The sequence below is a fragment of the Cryptomeria japonica genome, chromosome 5 (genome assembly GCF_030272615.1).
Source record: "Cryptomeria japonica chromosome 5, Sugi_1.0, whole genome shotgun sequence".
NCBI lineage: Eukaryota > Viridiplantae > Streptophyta > Pinopsida > Cupressales > Cupressaceae > Cryptomeria > Cryptomeria japonica.
The window spans coordinates 214,079,069-214,091,036 of NC_081409.1; the positions used below are offsets into that span (position 1 = coordinate 214,079,069).

General features: G+C 34.4%; 1 protein-coding gene across 1 annotated transcript; it reads right to left on the minus strand.

Moving 5' to 3' along the window:
* Nucleotides 1-2,085: 2,085 nt before the first annotated feature.
* Nucleotides 2,086-2,917, minus strand: LOC131056529 (putative germin-like protein 2-2). Its single transcript, XM_057990838.2, has 2 exons — nt 2,784-2,917; nt 2,086-2,684 (listed from the first exon to the last, which is right to left on the minus strand). Exons 1-2 carry the CDS (start codon nt 2,908-2,910, stop codon nt 2,155-2,157), a joined length of 657 nt encoding a protein of 218 aa, XP_057846821.2. The 5' UTR covers nt 2,911-2,917; the 3' UTR covers nt 2,086-2,154.
* Between the last annotated feature and the right edge of the window lie 9,051 nt (nt 2,918-11,968).

Genomic DNA, 11,968 nt, shown 5'->3' on the forward strand with positions numbered 1-11,968 from the left:
TAAAATTTTCATTTTCTATTCAACCATTAAAATTGTGAAGTAGATAATGTGTAAGTAGAGTGTGAGCTATCATATGCTACTTTTTAAAAAATTATCCAAATTGATCATGATAGGTAATTTCTTGTTTTGCTTTTAATTAAAAAAAAATTTGATTGTGCTTTCTTTATCTTTACTCTTTATAAATATTTTAAGGATTTTGTGACTAATAAATAGTTATAATATTTTTTATTCCCTCGTGGAGGTTTTGATCTATCATTTTCTAGAAATCTTTTATAAGGTCACTTGGTTTATAGAATTATCTTATAGTGATAGTGGACTATCTATACATGCAATAAGATTGGTTACAAGTCATGATATTAACTTATTTGATAATCTAAATTGGTTATCCTACGTATATCATAAATAATGAACTATGGGATTATCTAGAACTGTGAAGATGTTTTATTTTGAAAGATATTATTTTGATTTTATATTCAATACTAGAAACAATGATTTTGTTTCTCTTTCTTTCATAAGGAGAAAATTCCTGTAGACGTCATTAAACAATATGGAAATATGATATAATGGGTGTTTTAGTTTTTTAATCCTACCAATATAGCCTAGTAGTTATACTAATTTTTCAATCATTATTATTACCAATAATTCCTACAAAAATTTTGATGGTTTATACTATCATCATTCTTACTAATCATAGTTTTAGTTACATAACATTTCATTTATTATTTTTTATTCACTTAAAAGTATTTAATTATTATGTATGACAGTGTTTGTAGTTTATTTATCCTATCCTAACTTGATGTATTATAGGTAATAGTTAATAATCAATATCAAATCTATGGGACACAATTGAAGTGTACAATATGTAATTCTTATTTTCTTATATAATTTAATTATTTAATTATATAGGAAGGGAGCACCCATTAGTTACATTTCAGTTTTTCTAGATCGTAATATACCATTTAACCTAAGGAGCCATTCACTCCATCATATTATTTTGACAATGAGATTTACCCATTGCCAATTTTTTCATACCCACTCACATCGAACATTAGATACTAGACCATAGGGCTAAACAAGTAGATTGATATAATTTAAAAAATCTTTATATAATTGCATTTTTTTTCTTTCATATGAATTTTATCTTATAAAAGGAACTTGTGGTAATGGTTTGAAGATCAACACATATACCACTATAAGATCCTCTACCAAAAAGATAGATACTACTAATACAAGTTCATACATGCTTATAACAAAGGAAGACCGCTAAAACAAATTTATAAGCCACCACAAGCACAAATGCAACTAAGAAAAACCCGGACCATGGGATGCAAATCCAAACAAAAAAAATCACAAAACCCTTATGCAAGACTTTTTTATTGTTTATAACGAGAAGGCCATCCAACGTACATAGGAAAATAAATTATTGCAAATGATGAGGGTTGTCAAAGAGTATTATTTATTCTATTGTGACAATCAAAGTTTCATTGAATAGTCCAAAGTCTAATTTTTTATACAAGAACAAATCATATTGCAACCTTTTAGCATTATATCAAGTACTTCATCCAATAGTGGGTATGGGATTAATATAGTGGGTATGGGATTAAAAGACTAGAACTTATATTTTTAGTAAGGCCTAATTTGAGATTCAGTTGGTTTATGTTAGAAAAATTTTTACGATTGAGATAAGTCAAGTGATTATTTAATGTTTTTCAATTATAAGACAATTATTATGAATGTCAATTATTGTAGAAAAAAGTGAATATTTTATGTTGTGAGCCATCTGAAATAAAATTTAACATTAGGAATATATATATATATATAAATAATTGATTTTCTTTCATATGAAACACCCCATTTCAAAAGCTAAAAATGTTTAAGAAAACAAAGAACAAAATCATTCCAAGAACCATGCTTTTAGTTTTACCAATTGTGCAATACTATCAACTGAATGCTATTTGATTTATAATTAATTCAACTTCCAAAATAATTGGAGTATTGCAGCCATAATAGATACTAGTTTCTAAAGAATATTGAGCCACACATAACAAAAGAATTAAATCATTATTCATCATTCGTTAGCCTGCATGCCTGACCACTTGTTCAATTTATTGAGGAATGATAAAGAAGGAATACCAGAAGAATCCATGGAAGCTATTACATGAATTTGCCCTGAATGAAATCGACTACTGTTTTATCACTGCGGAAGGCCTTGGCTAAAACACCATCTGGCAAAGGAGGATTTGCTGAAAAGAGGGAATTGGCAGTAACCTGAACTCCTGGATTTTGGCTGCTCAACCCAGCGATGGCCACCGCATTTCGCTGCCCCACATTCTGCTGGAAATGGAGCAATCCCTTGGGAAACACAAACACGTCTCCTTTCTTCAACACCGTGCTGTGAAACTTGTTTGTAGTATCGATGAATCCCACTAGCAGTTGGCCTTTAAGTAAAACAAGGATTTCTGTGGCTCTTGGATGGGTGTGAGGAGGATTAATTCCATCCACAGCGTAGTCTATGCGGACCAATGATATTCCCAGTGTGTTTAACCCCGGAATCTGGTTAACGTTGGCTGCTGTTACGTTAGACCCTACAGCGTTACTCGTGTCCCCTCGTCGAAGCCCGCTGAAGAAGAAGTCCTCTGCTGAAACCATTTTGGGGTCCTTGCAAGTGAAGCCGTTCACCGAAACTGTTCATATTCACATTCATATTCTCATTTGCTTAGTACTCTTACATGCACACACAGAGCTAAAACAGAAAAAAAAAAATTCCATGCATCAAACATTACCTTGGCCTTGCCTGTCTGCAACACAGAAATCTTGCAAGGAATCGGGATCTCCTCCCATCACACGCTCGCTGCAACAACAAATAAATAAACACAGGAAAATTAAGCTCAAGCGCAAGCAACCTGCCATTTTTCCCAAGAAGAGGATATCAACTGAAAGAACACTGAGAAGTGAATTGCAAACCATCATCCAACATTATATAGTGGCAAATTCACGTCGGCAATACCGCGTGAGGTGTTTTAATATGAATTAAACACGGCCTTCATTAGATCGCGGACCAAGAAGCGGCCACATGCAGGAAAGTAAAACAAACGACAAAATAGAAGGAGCGGGTGGCATTTCGAAGCGACAAATATCCTTTGAAAGTGTACATTAAGACGGGCAGGCAGGCAGGCAGCGAGCTGGTATGATTAAGACGGCAAATTTTTTTTTGCACTACTACAAGGAATGGGCTGGACTTAACCAGCACACACAATAAGCTTTGACCGTAGGTTGCTGGTGTAGGGCCCATTCTTTTACGGTCCATTCCAGGCTGTATCTATTTTGGTTTCAAAATGGATCTTTTGTACAACATGTTAGCGACAGGTTAGTTAATTGCAACCGTTAATTTCAAAATCGACAGTGTAAAACAAACGACTGATCTATACTGTCGTTTTGAAATCAGAATAGATACATCATTCAAAAAAATGGCGCTGTTAGCTTGTTCAAATTCAAACTGCCCTCCCGCGCAAAGTACTGGAAACCTTCAGTCGACTTCATTTTTATTTGGCATACATGTCTATGCTCCCCAGCTATGATAGAGTAATCCTGCCACTCGAAACATGGAGATCTACATCTGAATAACACTGCCAACATCATCAAGACATAGGTATTTTTCCAGCACAAGGGTGATCCATTAGCTTCTGTCAGCGAGCAGGTAGGATTAAGACGTGGGTATTTTTCCAGCAAAAGGATGATCCACTCGGAAATTTGGGAGCTACGAACAGGGTATGCACATCCATCAAATCATAATGGAATAGAGATTATTGTCAGAATTTTACTACAAAATTTTAGTATAGATTTTTTTTAATTGGTCCTTCCAAGGGTAGAGGAAAATAATTTACTACAAAATTATGAGAGGTGTCAACATAGTCTTGTTTTCTTTGGTGTAACAATCAAAGTGACATTCAGTTATCCAAAATATGATGATTCATATTAGGAAAAAGAATATTAAAGTTTCTATCATCATTACATTAGATACCTAATTTGCCTATGGGTGATCCATCTTTAATACAATGCAATATGTTTCATGATTATTTTATGGATGTCATTTACAGAAGTTTGTTATGAATGTTGACCATTGTATATGAAAGTGAGTATTTTTACTGTGAGTCATCTCATGTAAACCCTAGCAATTAGAAGAGATATCAAAATATTTAATTTAATAAATACATAAGTTAAGATAGTTCATATTAATAATTGTGAGATTGAAAAAAAGAATATTGTACAAAATATATATGTAATTGCTATATATCATTAGCATAAATTAAATGAGATTGAATTTCCTCACCTATATAAACTAGCCTTTTTGAGGAAATAATTTTTTGGAGTTACAATCTGATGTAGATTATCCTCGGAACTTGCAAATGAAATAAATTTTTTCTATACATACAGAGAAAGTAATCATAATACGAACAAGAAAATTAATTTGAATATTGGGTTGCATTGCCCTGCAAACTCAGAACTTTATTCATATCTTTGAATCAGAAGAAGATACAATTCCCAAAAGAAAAACTAATTAACTACTAACTTTCCAGCATTTCCTTTATTCACTAACTGAACTTCAGAACCCTCCTAGGTAGTAGTTACAACTCCTAACTGGGAAATCAAATCTTGAATTATATCCTATGTGGACTGCAAATTGAAAACTCCAAGCTAGGAAATCATTTCCTAACTTAACTCCCTCAAAGACTTCAAATTAACTCCTAAAGTAACTCTACCCTCAACCAACAACTAACACTAATCTAAACATGATCGAGCTGATAACTAAGACTAATAACAAAGAGGACCATTCAAAACAACTGGTTGAACAAGGATGAAACTTTGATTAAGCTCAAAAGACTGGTTGTTAAAATAAATTCTCCACATCATCCTCCCCTTGTCTTGAAAAGCTTGAACATTTCAATCCTTTTGTGTTTGATTCAAAAGTTGGAACAACTTGGCTATACTTAAGCAAGTTAGCTTCTAAGACCCAAGAGTTATAGGAACTGGGTAGGCCTTCCCACTTAAAAAAATATAGTTTGTAAGTTCTGGATCAGGTAACCACCAATTTGGTATCTAACACTCATTCAATCTACTATCCTTTCTTTGTTGGGAGGTGTTTGGTCCAATCGTCATTTTCCTTTTCCTTTCTCTCATTTTCTTCTTGATCATCACAATTTCTAGCTGAGTGTGAATATAGGTCAGCAACGTTAAATATGGAACTTATGTCCAAATCTTTAGGCAATTCAATATGGTAGGCATTGTCATTTATTCTCTTGATGATTTAGCAAGGTCCAATTTTCTTGGGTTTCAACTTTTTGTAGGATACATTTCTTTGCGTAGATGTGCCATGACCAACTCTCCTTCTTGAAAGGATTTTCTTTTGCAATGTAAATTTGCCTTCTGCTTATATTGTTCATTCATGGACTGCAATATGAGTCTAAGTTGTTGATGTATTTCTTGAATATTTCTCAAAAAATCTGCAGCTTCTTGGTTATTGTGTGGGCTTATTGGTAAGTCAACTAAGTCTACTTGTCCTTTAGGATTTTCACCATATACAATTTGAAAAGGAGACTTACCTGTTAATTTGTTTACGCTATAATTATAGGCAAACTCAGCTTGAGGTATCACCAAATCCCATTGTCAAGGATGGTCTCCAACTAAACACCTCAGTATGTTGCCTAGAATTCTATTAACCACCTTTGTTTGACTATCAGTTTGGGGATGGTATGCTAAACCGAATTGCAATCCTCTATCCAACTTCTTCCACAATACCTTCCAAAAATGACTTAAGAGATTGGTGTCTCTATCACTTGTTATAATTTTTAAAACACCATGCAACCTTGCCATTTCTTTAAAAAATAAATGTGCCACTTGGCTTGCATCAATGGTCTTCTTACATGGTATGAAATGGGCCATCTTAAAAAAATGGTCCACAACCACAAACACTAAAGCATTGTCCCTTTGGGTTCTTGGAAGCCCCAAAATAAAATCCATAGAGTTATCAATTCATGGCTCCTTTCACATGGGTAAGGGCATGTATAAGCCTGTATTTTGACTTCCTCCTTTTTCTATTTTGACTGGTGCAAAGATCTTATCCATTCCAAAGTGTTCACCTAGACCATTTGAGTGCATCTCTTTCACAAGATTTTATCTTCGTGATCCAAAGGTAATACAAAGTTGTGACCCCTTAAATAAGAATTCATCTAGCAACATGCAGACTTCAAATGATTACATATGATTATGGTTTGGACCGGTTAAAATTGCTAAGATTATGCTAAAATGAGGATCATCAACATATTCATCCTTCATCTCTTCAAACCCAACTAGCCCATGACTCATAACAACTAATTGGTGACGTCTTCTACTCAATGCATCAGCCACTACATTGGTGTTAGAACTCCTATGCTATACAACAAAAGTATAGGCTTGCAAGAATGAATCCCATTTAGCATATTTATGAGAAATCTTACCTTGTGAATTGGTGTAGGTCAAGGCCTGATTGTCAGTGATCAAAATGAACTCCTTATGTAAGAGATAGTGTCTCTAATATTTTAGCACTTGTATTACAACATAGAATTCCTTATCATTAGTGGTATACCTCTTTTTAGCCTCATTCAATTTCTCACTGAAAAAGGCAATTGCTTTACCCTCTTGACTTAACACTCCTCCAATAGGTACCCTTGAAGCATCACATTCAACTATAAATGGTTTCTCAAAGTCAGGCATGGCAAGCATAGGTGCTTTTGTAACCTTCTTCTTGAGTCGTTCAAAACTAATATCAATTTCCTTGGTCCAAGTAAAGACCTTCCCTTTTGTGCAATCAATCAATGGTGCACTTATACCACTGGAATTATTGAAGAATCTTTTATAAAAATTTACCAACCCATTAAATCTCCTTACCTCAATAATACTTTGAGGAGTAGGCTACTCAAGAATAGCCTTGACCTTTTGAGGTTTTAAGGGAATTCAATAGTTCTCTATAGGCTTCATTGCAAATACAACACCTCAAAGGTTTCCAACCTCTCAAGAATGGTTGTCCTATTCCTCTACCTCTAAAGCCACCCCTCCCTTGGAATTTTGGCTTCTCATTAAACCCGAGCTCTTCTTCAGTAGTTGATTTGGAGGGACTCCTTCCTCTATTTTAATTACTACCACCTCTTTTGTTAGCCACTCTACTAACTCTATTAAATTTCTCCTCAACCTTCAAGGCTAGTTGATATGCTTTATCCACAATGCTTATTTTGAGTACAAACAACTAATTTTGAAACTATAATTTAAGTCCATTAATATATCTATCCACGGTATGCTCATGACCTTCTTGCAAATTAGTCATGATGTGTAGCTTCAAGAATTCTTCAGTGTAGGTAGGTATGGGGGACTCCTTTGGTTTTCAGTTCTTAAATTCTCTAAAAAAATTCTATTGATAATTTGATGGCATGAATCTAGCCTTTAAATGCTTCAGCATCTTTTGCCACAAATTAATTTTCTCCTTTCCTTGACTCCTCCTAGTGTTTTGGATATTTTCTCACCATAGAGCTACATGAGATTTCATCTTTAAGGCTACAACTTTGACCATTCATGGATCATCTTCTTCAATTCTTTCCATGTCAGTAGTTTTTCTAACTCTTGATCCAGTCCAAGAACGCCTCAAGATTTAGTTCTCCGTTAAAATCAAGAACTTCAACCTTGGCTCTCGTTCCTTGTTTGTTTGGCTTCAATAAGTCTCTCTATTGGGTTTAAGGTTGCTTCTCACCCTATTTGAACTTCTTGTTCTTCTTCAGAGTCATTATGAAGCAACCTAGCCTCTAGATCTTGTAGCCTTTGAAGTACTTCATCCAAAGAATTATCTCTCTATCTAGCATTCCTCCTGCCTCTTCTTCCCCAAGCCATTTTTTTCTTTTTTATTTGATACCAAACTGATGTAGATTATCCTTAAAACCTGAAAATGATATAAATTTATTCTATACATACAGAGAAAATAATCATAATACGAACAAGAAAATTAATCTGAATACTGGACTACATGTAGTGTCGAAAATAGCATACCCCTTTGTGATTTGACCTACATATTTTGTAAATACTTTGATGTCCATTCCCCTAGTAGCTGAGTAGGCTCACTTTAACCCTTGCATCAGCCTTTTCCCTCTCAAGATGCTCAAGCCCCCCTTTTTCAGTAGCTCCCTCATGGCGTCAGTCTTGTTATCCATGTGTCTCCCTTGTCTCCTGTTGTTTTTGAGTGTGATTCATTTGGACACTAGCACGTCGCACAAACATCCTTGCATCATACATTAATCTCGTGACATCTTAACACTCGAATGTTGGTTCTAAGTGTGCCTTTCCACTTGTCACTTGTCCTTCCTCTTCTCTCTTTTTTAATCTATCTTTTATGTCCATTAAAACTCTCTCGGTTATTCAACCTCTCTTAGACTCTCTTACACTCCCTTGGTCTTTCTCTTGGCTCTCATAGCTTTCTCTTGTTCTTGTTGTTGCTACAACAATTCCTAGTTTTCTACAGCACTCTCAAGTTCTTACAATAATCTTTTTCAACTCTCTTGGATTTCTCAAGCCTCTTTGGTAATATCTATCTATTTATACTATCTTTGAGAATCTTGGGATTTATCACATCCCTCTTCTATCATTTATCATTTATCATTTATCATTTATCATTTATCATTTATCATTTATCATTTATCATTTATCAGTTATCATATCTTGCATTTATTTTATTTATCTTTTATTCTATCAATCTATCTAGTTGTCTGTGTAGGTTGAAACACCAAAATAGGGATTTGACTGAGGCAAGTCCCCAAGCAACCCCAAACATTTTTCCTTTTGGGCTTGTGTGCATATTGCATTAGAGAATATGTATCTAGCTGGAGGCTTCATATTGTGTACCGGTTGTAAGATTGTCTTCTTCCTTTCCTTTGTGGCTTTCATTCTATTTATAAAATCATTTTACCCTTTTTTTATTTATAGTTATCACATTCAAATTAATCTAAAACACGTATCTATTATATTGTGCCCTTCTATGTGAATTTTGCATTATGTCCATACAAGAGGCTAGCGCGTTGCACTGTTGTCCATAATCCATGCATGTGTCCTCGTGTAGAGAGTTATCAAAGGACGTATAGAGACACTACATCTTGAGTGGAGAGGTCAGTTAGTGAATCTTTGAGAGGTTGTTATCCACCTATCGAATAGGTTCATTTTTTCCCTTCTACACTACATTTCCCTGCAAAGTCGTAACTTTATTCATATGTTTGAATAAGAAGAAGATACAATTCAAAAAATAAAAACTAATTAACTACTATCCCTTTTTATTCACTAACTAAAGTTCATATGCCTCTTATGTAGTAGTTACAACTCCTAACTGGGAAATCAAAACTTGAATTATCTCCTATGTGGACTACAAACTAAAAACTTCTAACTGGGAAATAATCCTCAAAGACTACAAATTAACTCCTAAAGTAATTCTACCCTCAAGGAACAACTAACACTAATCTAAACATGACCCAGTTGATAACTAAAACTCATAACAAAGAGGACCAGTCAAAACAATTGGTTGAATAGGGCTGAAACTTTGATTAAGCTCAAAAGATTGGCTATTAAAATAAATGTTCTGCATCACAATAAAGATCAAAAAATTATTCCCAAAGCCATAATTTTAGTTTTATCCATTATCTATTGGCTATGTTGTTACTCAACTCAATTTTGATTTTTCAGCTAAGGACAACTTGGGTTAGGTGTGGTAGTTTTATCATAGTTGCCACCGGGAGGTCAAAAGCCCATCGAGTCTTTCCAAAACTGCGAATAGTGCCCAAAAAGTAAAATACTAAACAAATGAGGAAGGAGTCATACCGAAAAGTATTCTTTTTATCTTGCTTGATCTTATGTAGGTTAGTTATGAGTTCCTTTAGTATTACACTGTAAAGATCATAATGGATATCCTCCTTTACCATCTGATAAGCAACCAAAATATTGTTTCTAGGTACAGATTTTAACCAATTTGACTCATAAACCTTATAACAAATAACTATTGCTGCAAATTTAACATCTATCTCCTTGACATCATCTACCCTCATAGACCTTCCATCATAAGTTGCGCGAGTAATTTTATTCATTTTAGTGTGAGATAACTTACATCTAGTACTAGGAACGCCTCTGAGTTTATGAAGACATGTGACATTCTTGATGACTTCCTCAGTAATCATGTATGGTTGGTCCATCCAGATGAATTCTCTATGAATGTGGCTCAAAACAAAGCATACACATTCTGCCCCATCAAAAGTTGGGAAATCCATAAACTGTGTGAAACCTTTCTTTTGCAAATGTGCAATTTCTGGTTTCAGCTAGTTGTTATAATTTAGGTTTTCAGTAAATATGCAGGATAACTCATAATCTCCAAGTTCTTCAATGCTGTAGTGAATGTATGCCCTAATATCCTCAATATGAAGAACTACATGATAAACTCATGAAAATGCACCTAATGGCTCGTCGAGAAGAGATTTGTATGGATGCTTCTTGAAAATTGGATGAGGGAGGTTTTTAACCTCAACCACGAAGGGAGAATTAATGTTGGATGAAGATGAATCCATTGCAACCAAACAAGAAATATAGGGTTTCTAAAAACATGAAAATATCTCGAAAATGTTGTCGAGAGATCAAATTGCTCGAAAGAAAGTGCTCGCTCAATTTTCTCTAGAACTTAGAAATTCTTTGTAAATTTTCTCGCTTGAATACTCGATTGTTGTTTGAAGAAATTAACTTAATTTCCCCTTTTATCATCATTAACCCTAATTTTCCATTTTAATAAATGATGTCAGTTAGGCTTGACCAGTTGACATGATCTGCAAGTGGATTTTAGTAAACCACTAAAATCTCCTGAATATCCATCTGCAATCAGAGTCTTAAGACTATAGACCTAATCCAGGGTATCTGCATGATCTTCAATGATTTTCCTACCCCTAAGACCGAGTGACTTAGTTACCGATTGTATCTGCTACTGGTGTAGGACCTTATGACTCTGTCGGTTGTTCTGCCAATGGTGTATCAGAGCTTCTCACCCATGTCATCTTATGTTGTTTCTTGATGTCTTCAACTTTTTCCTTTCCCTTTTCATTTGCATTTTCATTAGTTGTCAGTGAGTTCTTCCTTCTACAATATTTAGCAATGTGCCTAATCTTGTTGCATGCATAACAGACAATATTGTTTTTCTATATTGCCTTATTAACTCCTTGATTTAATTGATTTCTTGTTGATCGGCATTGGTTATCCATATGCCCAAATCTACTACATGTATGACATCTTACATTTCGAAGACCGGTGAATGATGCATTGTTCTGATTATTCCTCTTTCTGTACTGACTAGCCATATGACCAAATTTATTGCAAATAAAGCATGTACCATTGAATTTGTGAGAATTAGGTTATCTTACTAGTGATTTCTAGTTCCAGTTGACATGATTTTTCTTATGTTAGGTTGATATATCTTGTTGTGCAGTATCGGAGCTTTCTCCTTCTTCATAACCAAGACCTCTTTTTTCATTAGCATCACTCTAATTCTTTAGCAGTTCATCAAGTTTGGCAGAGCTTTCCTTGAACTTATCCTTGTACTCATTTGCAGTAACCAAATCATCTCTCATGATAATAATATGTCTTTAAAGTTCCTATTCATTGTTCTGGGACTGCGTCAACTCAAGTTTCAGTATATCATTCTCCCAAGTCAATATGTTGCATTCCTCAGATCTATCCTTCAATTCTTGAGCTAAGTTTTCTTCATTTTTCTTTATGTTCTCAATCTCCTTGCACATCCTCATAGTTACGACTTGCATCTCATTCTTCAAGATAGTATTCTCTTGAGTAAGTTTCTGAAAATGATCCTTCATAGCATCTTACTCATCACTGCTTTGATTTTACAATTGATCACAAAGTTCTCTTCTCTTAG

What these genes read in the sequence shown, in the direction of transcription:
- LOC131056529 (XM_057990838.2), bottom strand. Translation starts at nt 2,910, where the DNA reads ATGGCAGGTTGCTTGCGCTTGAGCTTAATTTTCCTGTGTTTATTTATT. An exon ending in TGCAGACAGGCAAGGCCAAG is followed by an intron (nt 2,685 to 2,783) that starts GTAATGTTTGAT and finishes GAATATGAACAG; the next exon opens with TTTCGGTGAACGGCTTCACT.